Here is a 20,024-nt window from a genome sequence, read left to right on the forward strand (position 1 = left end):
AACACACTTATCTGTCCAGAAAATACGAAATAACTGTTCAACTAACTATTCAATGTCGAATAGTCTAAGTTAAATAATTAAATAACTCTACTCTGCCATTGAGTTGTTGTTTTGTTAAATAACAAATGAAGAAAAAAAAACATGTCCTGTTATCGAGGCAATGGGTAGTAGATTCGATGTTATTTTGAATGAGCCTAAATGTTTTTTTTCTTTGAAAAGCTGCAATAGGCTACTTGTGAAATTTACAAGTCGACTAGTGTAGAAAAAACTACTCTACATACTGGTGAGCTACTTAGGTAGGCTATTTTTAAACAAGCTCTAAATACTATGAAATTATTGGGCCAGGCGTTAAAATAAATGAATCAAATGAAAAGATGTAAATATATACATGGCAAAATAAATAAGACAAAAGGACCCCCCCCCCCCCCCCCCCACACACACACACACACACACACACACACACACACACACACACACACACAGTGGATGTTAAAAGGAAGATAACACAGGCAGGTGTGGTGCGTTAATCGCAGGCTTCAATGTGAAACCTGTTGGAGATTAAAATGTGTTGCCGGAAATTAAAGGGGCATTCCTTAAAGTCTGCAGGGAGACCGCAGTGACAGCAGTATCAGCCCCATGGGAGCCTACAGATGGCAAATCAAGTGTCACAATAGGCACAATCAATGATTACATGCATGAACGTAACGGACAAAAACAAGACCATCCTCACCGAGACATCCTGAGGGTCCTAAAGCCCGCGGGGTTGCGATCTGGAAACAGCAGAGAACCTTTATTGCAGAGGCATGATGATGATGATGATGATGATGATGATATAGGCTGCATATGAGTCCACATTGCCATATTGTCCTTTAAAAGTTTGTTCACTGAGTTTGTATTAAGTGCCAGTTGTAGAGACAGACAAAACACAGACACATCTTACTTAAGCTAATTTAAATGTACATTGAAAAAAATCTAATTTAAATCTCATTAAAAACTTATTATTGATTTAAATTATTTAAACATTCAAAATCTAATTTAAAATGACATTTGATTAACTTTTACTTTACTTTATGCTACGTTATACTTAGTCCTACTTGTTTTTTTTCCCAGATTTAAATAGGATTTTTCTCACATCCCTTTGATACTTAGTGGGGGTTTTCAATAATATTTTTACACACATGTATCTTTAGCAATTAAAATGTTTAAAACGTTTTGTAAAACACCACCTACAACAAAGTCACTTACAGTTTACACATTATATAATCAAATATGTAGTAGTAATCAGTACTCTAACCTTCATGATTTTTTTTTTTTTACCACAGGCTTTTATTTGTAGCTGAGTATTGATAAAAGGTTAAAGCACTTTAAATTAAATTGTTACTTGATTACTTCCTGCATTGCTTTTCACTGGAGGGCTGCTCTGAAAAGCAATTCCAGGACATCACCTTGGACTTTGGAAAACGACAACCAGCACCTCAATCATCAAGTTGGGTCAAAATCATTCAATGTAATATAGAGATAATGCTGTATTTAAAAAAATGAATTTAGTTTCATGTTTATTATATGTTGTCCTGTATGGTTGTTAGTGTCTTTGTTTCTTGGTTCAAGGCAAATTCCCCTTGAGCATGTAAAGGTATCATTCATTCATTCATTCATTCATGCTCTCAGACATTATGATGTTTGCATTTGCCAAACTGAAGAATTATGGTCACAAATTTTAACACTAAGTGCAACATCTTTCACTGAGTATCATTTTGTTGCCAAGTGGTTGTTAAATCTGGATATATTATGTAATGTCTTCATGATTTATTGCCACTGTGCATAGCTGGTTAGAAACAATAGCAGAAACAGTTTACAATAAAATCAAATCATATGTCTTTCTACATCACATTATCTTCATGTACTATGTTAGTTACTAACAATATATTTTCCTGGGAACTCCTGAGTTCTCTTGTCTCGTGAGTTCCTCTGGAGCATTGGTGGGGACAGCCTGCTGCTATGGACCCCCCCCCCCCCCACCTGACTCCAACTGCCACTACTATAATATCAGCCTTACATCTTTATCATTTTGATAAATATTACATTTAATCTAAGAGCTGCAACTATAATATCAGCCTTGCAACTATTATCATTAATATAAATATTAAAGTGAATCTTAGAGCTGCTCAACATCAACCTCTATTATTATCACATTAAGTTGTTACTGCTAATACTATAAAACTACGTACCTTTACTGTTGTAGCTATAAATCTCTCTTATTCATTGTTGTTGCTGCTGCTCTGTTTGTCCCTATCCTTATTGCTGCATCTCTCTCTTTCTCACTTTTCAAAGCCAGCGCAGTTTCGGCGGATGGCTTTCATCATGAGTCTGGTTCTGCCCAAGATTTCTGCCTCTTAAAATGAAGTTTTTTCTTCTCTGCCACTTTAGAAGCTAAGTAGCTAAATGCTGCTAAATGCTGTGCTCACGATGGAACATTTGTTATGAATTGGCGCTATACAAATAAAGATTGATTGATTGATTGACAACTGTGCAAATAAATATTTGCATAAAGGTGCTTTTAATACAAAGCTCCTCCCTAAAGTTCTTTGAGAACATACTACCATGTGACGTACTGGTATTGACATCAGGGGTGATTTAGGGAACAGTGTCTTGCCCAAACACACCAAGCCAGGTGGACAGGAGAAGCAGAAGATTATCATATGATCTGCTTCACCTCCTAAACCACAGGAGGCCTCGTATGAAGTAACTTAACATTTATTTACGGCCAAGAAATGACACCTTTAGAACAGTGAAGTTAGTGGCTGTGACCTGTGCACAACTCTAGCTCTCTGTGTGCTATACTCAACATTAAGACTCCCTGCAGCTCAGGAACACACAGATTCGTCTCTCATCTCTCATGCCTGTTCAGAAGTAACGGGGAATCAATGGGATCACTTCCTTAGGGTTGGCCAGTGTTTGTAGTCCGTGTTTTTGTCTTACACCAAGTGTTTACTCAAAACACATCGGCCCCTCTGAGAACGAGGTCAGCTCACCCCTCTAATCGCCTCTGCAGGCAGAGACACTGTGTCCCCCCAGGACAACATGTCACCCAGAGTGACCCTCCGGCCACACAGAGGAAGCTGCTGTCAGCTGTGCTTAGCTAAGGCAAAGCATCAGTGTCCTTCCAAAACTTTTGTTTTCTCTCTGAAGCCTCAACCTGGATGCCGTAGAGAGTCCAGACTGCAGTCCTTGGGTCGCCCTGTCAAAGGTCAGACGTGGGAGACTGGACCAGCAGCATTAAGGTGTTTATTTTATGTTGTCCTTCACTAGTGCATGCATTTCCTTCACATTTTTACGATCAAAATACAATATCAAAACATTTTAGAGTGATAGTAAACTAAACTTGGGTCAAACTTCTGCAGCTCAACACAGCTGGTCCTATTATATAATAAACATGTGTTAAACAATGACCTCTACTCTAAGTAAATGTATCAAAGGATAAGTCAACCAAACCAAGTTTTATTTGTTGAGCTTTTTACCGAATCCAATGCAGTTAACACTTATGTTACTGCATTGCTAAGGGACGTGGGAATGGAAGTGATTGCTGCCACTTACATAATACATTTCATAATTGAATTTGACAAAGTCAGCATCAACACTTTAAAAAAAAGTATCATGGCTAACAAAACTATGGCATCATTTTGTTACTAACAGTGATGATGGTTCTGTTTCATTCATGTCCACGTAAATCAGGACAGTGTGACTGAGGGCCACCATAGCACAATCCTAAAAGTTAAACAGAACAACAATGTTAGTTTTGTCATAAACTTTATTATTTGCTCAAGTAGTTTCTATAGGGACAAAATCTCTCAGGAGAAAGCTATAGTTGGTGTATTATTAAAAACCCTCGGTGCTCAAACTTTCAAAACAGAAAATAGAAAAATCTGAATTGCTGAAAATTGTAATAGAAAAGGTTGTTTTTTGGGTTAACACTTCATACTGCCTTATCAGTTTATATGCAAGTGTATGCCAGTCTTTCATTAGATAGATATACAATTGCGGCACTCTACTTTGCTACAATTCAAAGATCAATGCATTAAAATAGCAGTATTAGTCTAACTAAAGATAAAGGCACTGCATATATTTAGAAATATATTCTATATTTGTAATAGTATAACAGTATAAAAGACACATTGGCCATTTTCTGCATGATATATAATTTTCTTATTGAAACTTAATTTATGTTTAGAGTATGTCATATCTTAAATGCTTATTTTATGTATCTTTTTCATTTTAAGTGAAGTTTCCATGCATTTCTGCTTCCACTGTTAGAGTTCACAACCACGAGTTATCATCATCAGTTTTCATCAGCCTGAACAATGGAGAGTCGGAGCTGTGGACGATGTGACTGTGACAGAGTCTTGGTCAGCGCTGCTCCTGCAGACGACTTCTCCGGACTGACTGCTGGACATCACAATCCTTTTGTCCCGATTTGATCACAGAAAAACAGATTTTTAAGGTTTAAAGGGGTCAATTGGGTTGACCTTTGTGTGACCTGTGTCAACACCAAAGCCTCTGGTCTGAGGCCAGGTCAGCCCTTTTCAGTGTCCTAAAGGGTAAAGATGGAGCAAAAGTCCTTTTCTTTTTTACAGCCCATTGAGTGAAAAAGAGCCTAGTTTCCAAAAGAGCTCTCTAACTTTTTTGATGTGTCACAGCAGGTGCATGATGTCTCCTAAGGCTGGCCCTCAGACAGCCCTATAAGTCAAGTTGTCTGAATTACTGTGCATTTAGTTTTTGCAATGACCTTACAGAGGTTACCCACTCGACAAATATTTGATTCCATGTGTCATAGATATTATGTTTTAAAAAAAATCATCAAGTCAAGTGTGATCATTTATAATATTTAAAAATACATTACTTAAAAACAGGCTGGAATATCAAAGCAAATTCATGATGCTATATTCCTCTAGTCTTTAAAGCAAGACATAAATTAAATTTAAAAATGTCCAGTGCTGGGTGTGAGGTACCCTCAGTGACCCAGCACTTTGGTCTTGAAATGATGACGGGGCCCAGGCTTCGTTACGCTGCTCTGAAAAATTAGAATAATGGACAATGAAAGAAGGAGAGATGCAAAGAAATGGGCAGACTGTCTTTTGGGAAAGAGGAATAAGATAGGAAGAGAGGGAGAAATAAAGGGAGGGAAACAGTGAAATGGAGACAAAATAAGAAGGAGGGGGGGCAGCAGTGGTGTGATGTGAGTGTTATCATCAGTTCTCATTCTCAGCATGGAATCTATAATGGGAAAATCAACCTCTCTGACTCCTGTGTAATTGGATTTGCCGGGTCTCGTGCTGAATCAGAGCCCAGTGGGTAGCACAAAGCTTGTTAAGATTGGACAAGCATTGCTGGGCTGCTGGGCCAGGGGAAAGGTGGGGCCATGGCAAAGGTAACCTTGACAACTTTTCTTAAGTGGAGAGTGAATAATTCAAATATCTTCAACACTCTGGTCAACCATTATGGACTATTTACTGAACGCTTTCCAAAAATTAATCGATCCTTTAATTGAGTGAAACCTGATCTTTTCTCACATTTAGGTCACCAGAGCAGAGAAAATGGACACCTGCCTCACCTCACAGGGTGTGGGTTTTCTAATGGTGGTTACCAGGATACACAAGTAAACACACAATTTAATTGTGACATAATCTCGCCTCACAGCCACGTTTAAGTCCAGCTTATTTTTGTAAACTGAAGAAAACTGGGTAGGCTATTATTTATTTGGAAAATATTTGGAAATAAGAACTCTGTACTGAACCAACCACCAATTCAATACAAAAAAAAACGTTTATTAGAGGTGAATAATGACAATTTTAGAAGACAGCGAAGTGAGTCAGCAAATGATTAAGCAACTTGTTGAAAGCAATAATTTAAGTGTTTAAACTAACAGTGCAAATACAAAGATCTGATGAGGATTTCTTTCTTTTGTACCAGTTTTGTTTTACATAACATCTTTGAGTCAGTTACTTTGGTTGAGACTGAAATATCTCAAAACTATTGAGAACAACATTCATGGCTCCCAGAGAATAATCCCCTCATATTGCTATACAAAGTGAATGCTAAACTCCACTGAAAAATGTAAAGTGTTTTTATTGCCAAAAGGGTAAGACGCATTGTTCTTTTGTTTAATGTAAAACAGAACTCTTCCAGCAATCACAATGGATGCAGGAATCATCATCAAAGTCTACAAAATGTGACCTTTTCGCTCAACTGTGTTGATTTCTTAAGAAGTAAACATAAGAAACATTAGCATGTTAGCACTGTCATTGTGACAGTATATGTGCAGGCTGTTAGCACCTGTGAATGCTGACTCTTTTACTATCATAGATTATCTGTCCCATTTAAAGTCCTTTTGATTATGTAATCTTTTGAGGGTGTTCATACTTTCCTTAAAGTTTGGACCAGTGTACGTGTGATTGCCTCCAGGTAACTGAAAACCTCAAATAATGGATGGATGGATGGATTTCTCTTCTGACATTCAAAATACTTTTAAGAAATCAACAATTTTTATATACACAATGCTTTTGGTTTAATTTACTGAACTCTAATCCCCCCTCTCTGTTTTGAATTCACCCTTAGACAACTGTTGTCATTTCCCCTCCCCCGACACACAAACTCAACAATTAAAAGTGGTTTTATCTGATAACAGTTTTCGTTCAGTGATTATTGTATTTGGGCATGGACCCAGTAGAATTTGGCAGGAACAGCAACCATTGGCAGCTCAGACTGCTGTTCATAATTGTGCTCCAGACTTTTACAATGAGTTATAAAGCAGTCAGTGATTAGATGGTAATGTATCCATCCAATCAAAGATCAGTAACCAGACCTAATCTGTGCTAGCAGGGTGAAAGAAGTGGGGACTTATTTTTTGTTGATAGTGAAGAAATGAAGCAAAGAGAGAAAGAAGTTGAAGATATAGAGAATAAGGAGAGAGGGAAAGGGGGATGGTTGGATTGGTGTGGTTTGGATCCTGTTTCCGTGTCGTTATCTTACACTCAGTGGAGCAGTAGATACTCAGGTAAGCACTGAATAAGATCTCTCTCTCCCCTCGACATGAATGATTCAGCACCCAGCCCTCAGTGTTTCAGTCTGAGTCAGGAGGATGTGGAGGAGCTCACAGGTGCACACTGGCCTCTCTAAGCATCATCAACACTACAACTTACATCACACTGAATGAATGAGCTCATAGAAAAACCAGGGGACAGTAAATGTATTTTTCAATTAGAATTAAGTGGTACAGACAAACTGGACTTTTGCCATCTAACTGTCAGTAATCCAGTGTTTACAGGTTAACTGATTGCCTCTATGCAAGCAGACACGGGAGGACACGCTGCACCTGTCTAAAGAGAAGGGATTTTCCCCCAGATTGGATGCTGATGAAGATTCTGCATCTGAAAGAAGAGCATTAAAACTTCAGAAATGCAGGTTTGAGTTTGATTTTTTTTTTATGTATGCAGGGAATATTATTTTCATCAGCAAACTTAATTTTGTAGCATTTCAAGGTGTTTGTTTTAGTTTAAATTATCAGCTGCTAGCGAAGAGTTTTTAAAGTTACTGCAGGAAGCTTCATAGTGCAGAGGAATTTCTGTTCTGTGAATGGTTTTCAGACCAGGACCCTTCCTCTATGTGACATCTTAAGGATGCCTTTTGGAGCATCTTGTAAAGAACAGTTTGATATTTGGGAAAACGTGACAAACCTCTAACCTGGATCCATTTCAAGGTTATAAATCATCCTAGCACCAAAAGTGCTTTTGAGTTAAAATGTTGAATTGCTTACTGGTTGCTAGCTGTCGCTTTACATTTAGTGGATGGATACGAGTTAGGTATGCTTCTTCTGACAAAAAATGTAAAGCCCAAAATGTTGAGCTATGGCTTAAGAATGCTTTGGAAAAATGCTTTGGGCAAACAAGGCCTGGTCAATGAATTAACATTTCAAAAACATTCTTAGACTGTATCCCTCTGTTGTAGCAACGTTACGGGGTTTAAGGGTCAAATGGAGATATAACTAGCACGAGACAATCAGACAGAATGATTTTTAAGAGGGAGATAAACGTTCCTGTTTCTTGGTTGGTGATCGCTGCAGATACCCTCCTCCCCCCACCTCTCTCTCTCTCTCTGAGCTCCTCTTCTTGACTCAGATGAGGTCACTCTGTCTCAGGCAACAGTGACACTCTAGACCAAGATGAGGGACCATCTCTTAATTAAAATACAATTGGTTGTGCTCTGAGGTAGCAAGGCAATCCAACTGATCCTACAAGTTGGCTCATTACAGAAACATTATTTCTGCTGTGTATCAGATTGGCCTATTAATTGTTTACTTGTAAGGGCCCAGTCCTTTTTGCATCATATAAAGCTACAAGTTACATGCACTAGGAGATGTCTTTTCTTTTTCTCCTGCACTGAGAACGCCCATTCAATGTTCAGCCTTTCTAGCACAGTGTCTATAGAAACACTAGTGCATGCTGCAGACAGCTTTCTTAAAAAGAAATACCTGCAGGACACCAAAGTGAGCCTGAATGGAGAACAACAAAGCTTGAGGTTTTGTCAGTGCATAGAAAGAAATCCTAAAACATTAGCATTATTATCACCACTGAATTCATTAATCCTCTTCTTGACAGGAGCTTATCTGTCCATGTTATTACTTGTAATACTGTATGGCAGATCCCTAAGTCACGCTGTCCCAGCACATTGTCTGCTTGCACTGCCCTGAGAGAAGTTTGTTCCCATGAAGAAAAGGGGGTGTCAAAGATACCCCGCACCAGCACCACCACCATCACATTGCCAGATTGATTCTGACGTCCAAAAAAGGGCTCCTTCAATGATATTGTTCACCTGTCTCATTGGCTTAAAGTGGGTGGCTGGGAGGGGGGAGCGATGGGAAGGGGTTCGGGTGAGGGTTATTGGTGGGGACATGGGGTGAGGGGTATTGTTGCGGAGAGAAGGGCGAGAGCATTGACAGGTGGAAAAAAAACACTCATCTGACTAGCCTCCTCTATCCTTAAATGGGGCCCCGTGTGAGCAGAGTAATGAAGTCCAAATTACAGCACAGGATTGCTAAAGAACAAGCATCTATTGTTCGCCCTCGGGGCGCACTAAATGAGTGTCACAGCAAGCAGCGGGGCACAGACCGTTACTGCACTATTTAGTCTGTCCCGTTGTCTCAAGACGGCCCCGTTTCAGAGGTTCTCAGATCAGACAAATACTGCTCCCCTCCTCCTCCTCCTTCTTCGCCTTCACCCTTCCTCTGTACAGCCAACCCCTCCCCAACTCCTCACCCCAAAATAGGCCAAATCTCCTCTATTGTGTTTCGACTGCCTAGTGTGAAATTCACTGTGACGTTAAATGTTTTCTAATGAATAATTACTGAATGGATATGCAGGGGGAATTTGTGTAATGGATTGTAGACTGCATTTTAAAGACGTCTTTTTTGTCTCTGCTCCGTGGTATTTACAGGACAAAAACACTCGGCCTTTCTCAGAAGAATGAGGGCCATAGGCGGAGGATGGAGGAGGGGGAGGAGGGGAGGGGGACGGAGGGCTTTGTGTCAATTAGATCCAATGGATTATCTTTTTTAATGTTTTTACTGAGAGAGGGGAGAATCAAAGGACTTCTGCTTCCAAAGGAGAGAGAAAAAAATACAAAACCAACAAAAGCTGTGAAAACCTTTGGTCTAAGTGTTGGTTCTGAGAATGCAAAACAGACTGGTGGAATTTTTCCCACTATGCCTCTTAAATGTGCCGCTGTTTTCGGGCTCCCTGAGTCCATTTTCACACTGTGTTGTGTTTGGTTGGTGCATCAGCTCTCCTGAACTACGGGCCGCCAGCCAAGGTCCCTGTGTGCTGTGTAGCGATCATTAGCTTCTGTCTGTTCTCCAGCACAATCACAGAGCTCTGCATCAAAGACACATAGGACCTCTAGACCTCTTGTTTCAATAGAACTAACAGGGACCATGTTTGTGCTTTTCTGGTGCTTTTTCCAGCACCGTCGTCCCCTGTGGAGCCATTTATTCCAACATTCAGTCATCCAGTCTCATTTGTCAAAATACATGGCTGAGGAATTTAAATATCATTGTTGTGAATGCAAAGTATGTAACATTTTTTGGTTTTAGGTAGAGTTATCTTGCTATGATGTTTGGAGATAATCTAATAAGGATGCTTTTTGGAAAAAATAAGTATTGATTGTATAATAAATTTTGGAAATCTCGAGATTACGATTCTTAACACCAGGAATGTATAAGTTATTCCCATACTTCTTAAATTGTTTATTTGACTGTGATATCATTGACACAATTTGTTGTACAGGGTCAGCTGGACATGGAGGGTGCCCTGACTGCCAGGGACCGGGTTGGAATCCAGGATTTCGTCCTTCTGGATGAAACCACAGATGCGGCCTTCCTAAGCAACCTCAAAAAACGCTTCAGCAAAGATTTGATCTATGTATGTCTGGGAAATGCCTTTTAAAACCTGTTGTTAACATTTTAACGATCAGTTTGATTATTTTGACTTTTTATTTCAGACCTACATCGGCACATTGTTAGTGTCTGTCAATCCCTACAAAGAGTTGGACATCTACAACAAGAAACAGATGGATCTCTACATGGGAGTCAACTTTTTTGAGCTTCCACCTCACATGTGAGTGTGTAATTATATGAAGACTGTGAATATTCATACGTAAGCATTTGACATTCAATAGCTCTTGATAGTGACTTGAAGTAACTGTAAATCAAATGTTCATCTGTGTCTCTGCAGCTACGCCTTGGCAGACAATGCCTACCAAACCATGCTGACAGAGTTCAACAATCACTTCATCCTGATCTCGGGTGAGAGTGGAGCAGGGAAGACCGAGGCCTCCAAGAAGATTCTTCAGTATTATGCTGTCAGCTGTCCCAGCACCACTCTGCTCAACACTGTCCGAGACAAAATGCTCATGTCCAACCCCGTCCTCGAGGTCTGATCAAGGCTCATGATTTTATTACAACGTAATAAAAAGCAGGTCTTTGTACCATTTAGTAGTCCGAATGATTTGATGTTCCTCCACAGGCTTTCGGCAATGCCAAAACACTGAAAAATGACAACTCAAGTCGGTTTGGGAAGTACATGGACATCGAGTTTGACAGCCAGGTAAGAATCAAGAGACAGAATCGCAGAGGTTTACAAGCATTATATATTTTAAAGCTCCTATGAAGAGTTTTTTTTAGCTCATTACAAAACAGACCAAAATAAATATTGATGCCTCAGTAAGAAGATATATAGTTTTTTTTCTCATCATATTTTTAAAAAATGTATCCTTTATTGTAGCAGGGAGGACCCACTGAGACAGTTGTATCTTTTCCAGGAATGCCCTGCAGCAATATAATTAAATAACAACACAAATAATTACACAGTAAGAATTTGAGAGTTCAAATAAATGTGTACGTAAGTGTTAATACATAAATATTCATTTCAATACTTTCACATTTTAAAACAGTTACTTTTACTTTCATTAAGTATAGTTGAGACACTAGTTCTTTAAAAACGCCATAGATACCAGAGAGTGCAACTTTGCTGTCATCTAAAATGATTCCACATTATGAGTGCAGCAACACTAAAAGTGTTCTCCCCATTCAGTTCTTAACTTTTGTATTTTTAAAAGTGACCCAGTTTTAAGATCTGGTTGTATAACTTGAAAAGGTATTTTATCCTAAGAACATATTTTAAGAGGTCATGTTTGTCCTGCAAGTTGTAGAGCTGGTGTCTTAGGATCATGATGCTTTTAGGGTGATGCTGTCGGAGGCCACATCCTGAACTACCTGCTGGAGAAGTCAAGGGTTGTGCACCAGAATCACGGGGAGAGAAACTTCCACATCTTCTACCAACTGGTGGAGGGAGGAGAGGACAACCTCCTGCACCAGCTGGGCCTGGAGAGAGACTCCCAGCATTATAACTATTTAACCCAAGTATGTTGAACTCATATACCCTGTTTAATTCAAAGTTATAAAGGCAATGGTAAAGTTTGACAAACCGGGGCTGTGTCTGCTCTCTCTTACAGGGAGAATGTGCCATTGTGTCTTCAATTAATGACAGAAACGACTGGAAAACTGTCAAAAATGCTCTGCAAATCATCAACATTGATGCGATAAACACTAATGTAAGTTGGATGCTGTCACAGATGTTTGGGTTTAAACCTCCCTTAAACTAGTGATTTGTCTCGCTAAATGTTCTTTGCAGCATCTTTTTGGGATCATTGCCAGTGTTCTCCACCTGGGGAATGTTCAGTTTGACTCGGACAGCAAAGGGCATGCCCTCCTGAACAACAATGCAGAGCTGCACTGGGTCTCCAATGTAAGAAAATAATAATAAATAGTCCACGATTATAACAAAGAGCCAAGAATGAACTCTCCATATTCTCCTGCAGCTACTAGGAGTCGATGCTCGAAGTCTCCAGGAGAGTCTCACATTCAGGAAGATTGAAGCCAGACAAGATCAGGTGCATGCGTGTTAAAGATTCTTTGGCTTTGGTTTAAACTTTCCATGCAGAGTTTGATATAACCACATTTTTTCTACCTGTTTAGGTCCTCAGCCCATTCACCATCGACCATGCCATCTATGCCAGAGATGCTCTGGCCAAAGCCATCTATGGACAGACCTTCACATGGCTGGTGAGCAGGATCAATGAGTCTATGGAGAACAAGGTGAGAGAGGAGAAGGATGTGTGATAAATGACAAACCCCAGAGAGTTAGGATGAGTGTTCACCTACTTAATACTTTTCCTTTATGCCAGGACCCTTCAAGGAAGACGGTCATAGGTCTTTTAGACATTTATGGATTTGAGGTTTTCTATGTTAACAGGTAGGCATATATTTGTTATTACAAATAAAAGTTTCTCGTCTTTCTGTGATGATTTTTTACTGAGCTTGTTTGTCATGTTCTTAGTTTTGAGCAGTTCTGTATAAACTACTGCAATGAAAAGTTGCAGCAGCTTTTTATCCAGCTGACATTGAAGGCTGAGCAGGAGGAATATGAAGCAGAAGATATTGAGGTAAACGCGTCAAACTAAAACAAAATTTACATGCAGTACTGTTGAATAGTTCTGTTGACAATCAGTCTTTTCTTCTTCAGTGGGAGCCGGTTCAGTTTTTCAACAACAAGATCATCTGTGACCTGGTTGAGGAGAAACACAGAGGAATCATATCTATACTGGTGTGTATTCACTGGAGATGAACTGTGCTGGAATCAACTGCTCTGAAGGGAAGAGTAAATGTGTATAAATGATTATACTGCAGGATGAGGAGTGTCTCAGGCCAGGGGACGCCACAGATCTCACCTTCCTGGAGAGACTGGAGGACAAGATGGGGAATCATCCTCACTTTGTAACGTGAGTTAAACCCGAACCTCAATAGTGCTATCGCAAACACACAATTACAGACTACTCAACATGTCAATAGGAGTTGAGAAGACGTTTCTTGTTTTGGGTGGCTTTTAATTTCTTTATGTAGAGATAGGAAAGTGGATAGAGTCCGATGGCAGGGAAAGAGAGAGAGTGGGGAATGACATGCAGGAAAGGAGCCACAGATCCGCCTGCTAGGAGGACTGCAGCCTTCATACATGGGGCTGGCGCACTAACCACTACTAGCACCCCTGAAATTATATTTCTAAACTTTAGAAATAACCTAAACCAATTTTACAAATAGAAAAAAAATAACTTCTGCATTTGCTAATATTTAAAAAAAGAAAATTGAATGTTTTGGAGTTTCAAATTCAATCAATCAATCAATCATCAATCATAATATGCAAACTAAATGCAAACTCAAGCCAAAACTTTCAACAACAAAATCTTATTCACAGACCTTCTGCCAGTGTGTCTTCTGCAGTGAGCCAATAGAGACAAAGTTTTAGGATTGGACTGTAAAGCCTCTCACTCTTCATCCCTCTTTGACTTCAGGCACAAACTGGCCGACAAAATGACACGCAAGACTCTGGAGAGGGGGGATTTCCGTCTCTTACATTATGCTGGAGAGGTCACCTACTGTGTTGTGGGTAAAAGAAATCACAATATCAGGCAATATCACTCAAACATCTAAAACCTCTTTTAGATTTTCAACTGAATAACAAATGTCTTTTTGTGACATTCCAGGTTTCCTGGACAAAAACAACGACCTATTATATAGAAACATAAAAGATGTAAGTCTGAAAATTAACACATTTCACTATAGGATGTAAAGAATGGCACCATAAAGGAGCCTTTTTCACAGAAGATACTTAGACTTGTAACAAAAGAGCTCCATGACTGTTCTTTTTCTGTAACCATTGCTAAAGCCTTTGATACAGTATAGGTTTGCAGGATTGATCTCTCATTATGGTTAATTAGTGTGTAATAATCTGTGTATATATCCCATCTTCTCCTAGCTGATCTGTCAATCTAAAAATGCAATAGTCAGAGAGTGCTTCTCCACAATAGATCCAGACAGCCTGCGAAGACCCGAAACAGTACGTACAAACCATGTTTAAACATATATATATGTATATATATATATTATTTTTTTTTTAATTTGTAAATTTTATTTCATTCAAACAAACAATAAAGTTAGGAAAAACTAACAACATAAAATCTCAAATTTTGAACAAAAAGGAGCAGAGAGAAGACTAATCTTATAATATCTGCCCCTCTTTCACAAAACATTAATTAAAACAAAACAAAACACTTAATTCAAAAACAATTGAAATTAAATTAAATTGGCTGCAGGCAAACACAGCCACTGGCAGCCCCATTGTAGGTCCTCCTTAACAATTCATTATACACCGTACAAAGCATATCACAATAAATTTTTGTTACAGCGTCATGAAACAAAACAGTATCTCACTGACATATTTCCACATATTTATTCAACAAACTGGCTTTCATTTTTCTTTGAAATATCATGTTTGATTTCGATTATTTAGTTTCTCTGTTGAGATTGTTCCATAAACTGATTCCTTTTACAGTAAAACAACGTTCCTTCAATTTGGTTCTGAATCTCGGTTTATTAAAGATCTCTATTCCTTTTAAGTTAAAACGGCTTTCCCTTTTTTCAAATCTGTTTTGGATGTTTTTTGGCAATGTTTTCTGATTAGCTTTAAACATAATTTGCAGAATACTGTAATCAACTAATTCATGAAATTTCAACAACTTTAACTGAATGAATAGTGGGTTTGATGGATCTCTATACCAACTTCTACTGATGATTCTTATGGCTCTTTTTTGCAAAATGAAAATTGAATGGGTGAATGTTTTACAGGCACTTCCCCATACTTCAACACAGTATGTGAGATATGGAAGAATCAATGAGTTATATGAAATGAACAATGCTTTATCATCTAATGAATCCTTAACTTTGTGTACCAGAGCAAGTCCTTTTGATATTTTCATTTTTATATAATTTATATGTGACTTCCAGTTCAGATTTTCATCAATCATGACACCTAAGAACTTAATTTCCTTTACTCTTCGAATTTCCATACCTTCTACAATAACTGAAGCATCAATGCTTTCCCCTCTATTACTGAATATCATGAAATTAGTTTTTTCAAGATTCAGTGATAATTTATTTATAATAAACCATTCTTTTATTTTATTTTTTGACCACATCCAACATCTGTGATATGTTATTCCCAGAATAAAATAAGGTGTTATCATCTGCAAACAGAATACACTTGAGCAGTTTGGATACATTCACAAAATCATCGATGAACAAAATAAACAGTTTTAGTCCCAGGACTGACCCCTGAGGTACCCCAAAATGAATGTTGTACAGATCAGATTTTAAATTATTTATCTGAATGAACTGTTTCCTGTTTTAAGTAACTTGCTACCCACTGATGTGCCACCCCTCTGATACCGTATTTGCTAAGTTTTTTAAGAAGTGAGGAATGATCTATGGTGTCAAATGCTTTTTTGAGGTCAACAAAAATGCTTACTAAATACTTTTTCTTGTCTATTGCAATGGATATTTCTTCAGTTAATTCCATAAGTGCCATTGATGCTTGAGTGATTGGTCCTAAATCCATACTGACTGCTGCTTAAAATATTATGTTTGTCTATAAATGTGTCCAATCTGGCTGCAAATAATTTCTCTAATATTTTTAAAAACTGGGGAAGCAAGGATACTGGTCTGTAGTTGGAGAAAATATGTTTGTCTCCATTTTTGTAAAGTGGAATCACTTTGGCTGTTTTCATCTCATCAGGAAATACTCCTATTGAGAATGATAAATTACATATGTATGTTAATGGAATATCCATATCCTTCCCCTGTATCACTTACAGAGCTTATGTTGCATTATCAGTAATACCATGTATAACTCTCACATCATTCATTAAGTTTCTGGCATCAACTTTTTTATTTTTTTATTTAAGCAAAACAACCTTTCAACCTACAATATATTCATCACACAAATATCCATGATAATAAAACAACAACAAAAAAGAAGATATCTCTTTAGACAACAAATGAAAGCTTTACCTTCAACATGGCGATCACGTTTTACAAATCAGGACCCATAATCCTCAAACAATTCCATATGCACATAAAGAGCACAAAACACTTATAGGAGAAAGCCATGCAGCCCTCACAGATATGTCTGATGCACAATTCTTTCACTGCACTTTTTAGAGAAAAATGAGACGATGATAAGTAAGAAGAAAAGAAACAATAGGTGGTCCAAATGAAATGGCTCCTGAGACTGTCAGTGGCAATCAGACTGTGTAATCATTAAGCCATATGTATCTGACAGATGAACTGTTAGGGATTATGACCCTCATGTTGTGTCTGTAGGTGGCAACCCAGTTTAAGAGCAGCCTGCTGAAGCTGACAGAGATCCTCATGGCTAAAGAGGCCTGGTACATCCGCTGTCTGAAATCCAACGAGTCCAAGCAGCCAGGTGATTAAATAATAGAAGGCTGTTATATAACAACCGGATCGAGATATTTGAATTTGATCTTTGTATCTGTCACAATAACACAGGTCAATTTGATGAAGCATTGATCAGGCACCAGGTGAAGTATCTGGGCCTGATGGAGCACCTCAGAGTTAGACGAGCTGGTTTTGCATACAGGCGTAAATATGAGGTCTTTTTAAAGAGGTATGAAGGAAAACAGAGATGGGACCATGTGCTTGATTTTTTAAATTTAAAAAACCTCAGATTGAGTGCATGCTGAGTGGGTTATTTGCTGCGTCTTATAGATATAAACCCTTGTGTCCGGCCACATGGCCTCATTGGAACGGAGTGCCCGCTGATGGAGTGGAAGTTCTGGTTCAACATCTGGGCTACTTTCCAAATGAGTACAAAATGGGACGGTGAGGACATCACTTCGTAAATACATGAGAGCAAATGCACTTTAAGGCAGGAGGTAAAAAAAAACACAGTTGCTTTTTCTTCCTGTTGATTTAGTACAAAAATATTCATCCGTCATCCAAGGACACTTTACGCCACAGAGGATGCTTATGAGAAGTGTAAACATGAACTGGGTTAGTGCAAATCAAATCAGAATAATATTAAGTCATTCCAGCAGCTCAGTTATTAAATGCTTTGCTTTTTTTTTCAGCAACAAAGCTGCAGGCCAAATACAAAGGATACAGAGCAAAAGGAGAATTCAAAAAACAAAAAGAAGCTGGTAATTGTAGCAAAACATGATGCAGACATGATGGATTATTCTGTTTTGTGTGTGAGTAAAGGAGAGGTTTATGTTTTATGTCTTCAGCCACTAAGATTGAAACCTGTTGGAGAGGAGTTCAGGCAAGGAAGGAGAAAGAGAGGAGAGCCTGGGCTGTCAAAGTCATCAAGAAGTAAGAATATCATCACACTACTCCTCTCAATGTTACTGTGAGTGTCTGTGTATATTATTATATGTTTATATTATCATTCATACTTCATCCCTAGATTTATCAAAGGTTACATGACCAGAGGACAAGCAAAAACCACAGATAACTCAGAATATCTAGCCTTTGTGAGACAAAATTATATGAACAGACTTAAAGAAAATCTGCCAAAGACCGTTTTGGACAAAACAACCTGGAAAACTCCTCCAGCTGTGCTTGAAGAGGTACTTTTATTTTCCAATGTATTGAAAAAATTAAGTACCAGACAATATTCTATTTCAACACATCTTGTTCTTGTTAGACGTCAGAAATACTGCGTAAGCTTTACTACCGTCTTATGGTGCGGAAATATGTGAGAGGACTCACCCCACAGAGAAAAGCACAGGTAGACCACATGTTGCTAATTATAAAAGATTCGATCATTATGATTTAATTTTATAGGGATGAACTTTTTTATTTCTTTGCCCTTCAGCTGCAACTAAAGCTTGTAAGCAGCTCCATCTTCAAGGGCAAAAAGGAGAGTTATCCACAGAGTGTCGCTCAACCTTTTGTGGACACCAGAATCAGTATGTATCAGATACATTCACCAGTACTTTTATTTTGAAAACTCCTTGTTTACATCATCCAATACCTCCAGGTGAACAAGAAATAAACATGAGGGTTCTCCAGATGATTCGCAACGAGCAGATTAAGGTATTCATATATGAAAAACAACATTATATGACATTCTTCTCATCATTTAGCATCAAAAACAGCTTTCTGTGTTTGATCATGTGTTTGTGTAGTACAGTGTCCCGGTGATTAAATATGATAGGAACGGTTTCAAACCGAGGCCACGACAACTCATCCTCACAAAGACAGCTGCTTATGTGATAGAGGAGGCCAAGATCAAACAGAGAGTGCTGTACACCTCCCTCAAAGGTCAGGAGAATATGATAGAATACAGCTCACATGCAAGGTGTTTTCATATTGGAATAAAGTATCTCTATTCTTATCAATGCAGGTATTTCGGTCAGTAGCTTGACTGATGGCATCATTGTTTTCCACATAACATGTGAGGACCCTAAAGAAAAGGTTTGCTGAATCTACATGAACCATATTTTTCCTATTTGGATCCAAAATATGTCAAAGTGAAAGTGATCAGCTGAGGCAGATTATAACAGCACTTTTTTGTTGCTTCGTTTTTCTAGTTGAAACTAGGAAATTAAAATGCACTTTGTTTGCTGTTAAAGTTAACCTCACTGGATATCATTGAAAAGATCCCAACTTACCATAAAAAATGTGTAGTTTTTAATTAGTCCTGCAGTCTCTTGGTAGATTTATCTAAAAAGCCTTCAGAAATGAAATGTTTGGTTTTTTTTGCAGGGGGACCTTGTTATGCAGTGTGACCACTTGTTTGAGTTTCTGACCAAACTGACCGTCATTGCTAACAAACAGAACGCAATCAAAGTGGTTCAGGGCAGGTGAGTTTGTGTTCATAAATGAATTGAATAGGTTGGATATGATGTGCATCTTCTACATTTGTTCATGTTGTTTTTCAGCATCAAGATTGAAATCCAGGCAGGTAAAGAGAGTGCCGTGGACTTCAGTGCCGGACAGGAGCCCATGGTGTACAAGGCCAAGAATGGACATCTGATGGTGGTGAGGAGATGTAGTGATGATGAGGAGTTTTTAATGAATTATTCTGCTGAGTAAGGAACAGCATGACCCAAAGTGTTTGTTGCTGCAGGTTACAACTCGGGCAAGGACACGGTAACATATGTGGGGGTGAGAAGACACACAAGAAGCCCCTGAATATTTCATCAGGAAACCCCTGCAGGGAGATCAAAATGTCTACAGGAAACACACATTTAAAGAAACAGCACCACTCAGAAACTTAAAGGTTTTTTTTTGTTCCATACATATGAATGTTAAACCCACATTTTAACACGATTCTATGCAAAAAAACAAACAAAAAAAAGTTTCTGTTTTTAACATCAATGCTGAAAGCAAAGGCTGAACCTAAGACAGCAAACCAAACGGTTCAATCTACAATCTGAAGTTTTACACTCGACATTAGTCATTATCAGCTAAATGTGTCTCTCTAAATTTGCATTGAAGCCATATGTATCATATTTTTGTATGTTCACTGATGATGGGAATGTGCATATTAAAGACAGAC

At 38.4% G+C, this 20,024-nt stretch overlaps 1 protein-coding gene across 1 annotated transcript; it reads left to right on the forward strand.

Annotated features, from left to right (window-relative positions):
* Positions 1-10,334: 10,334 nt before the first annotated feature.
* Positions 10,335-19,980, forward strand: myo1ha (myosin IHa). Its single transcript, XM_020649905.2, has 31 exons — positions 10,335-10,469; positions 10,549-10,664; positions 10,782-10,980; positions 11,073-11,153; positions 11,789-11,968; positions 12,061-12,159; positions 12,240-12,353; positions 12,427-12,498; positions 12,584-12,703; positions 12,793-12,860; positions 12,945-13,050; positions 13,131-13,211; positions 13,295-13,386; positions 13,954-14,048; positions 14,146-14,192; positions 14,418-14,498; positions 16,820-16,925; positions 17,009-17,126; positions 17,228-17,341; positions 17,436-17,512; positions 17,590-17,658; positions 17,746-17,830; positions 17,925-18,087; positions 18,165-18,248; positions 18,336-18,429; positions 18,501-18,556; positions 18,649-18,784; positions 18,867-18,937; positions 19,229-19,326; positions 19,405-19,504; positions 19,593-19,980. Exons 1-31 carry the CDS (start codon positions 10,347-10,349, stop codon positions 19,617-19,619), a joined length of 3,072 nt encoding a protein of 1,023 aa, XP_020505561.2. The 5' UTR covers positions 10,335-10,346; the 3' UTR covers positions 19,620-19,980.
* The last annotated feature ends 44 nt before the right edge of the window (positions 19,981-20,024 follow it).

This window comes from Labrus bergylta, chromosome 2, assembly GCF_963930695.1.
Source record: "Labrus bergylta chromosome 2, fLabBer1.1, whole genome shotgun sequence".
Taxonomy (NCBI): Eukaryota; Metazoa; Chordata; class Actinopteri; order Labriformes; family Labridae; genus Labrus; species Labrus bergylta.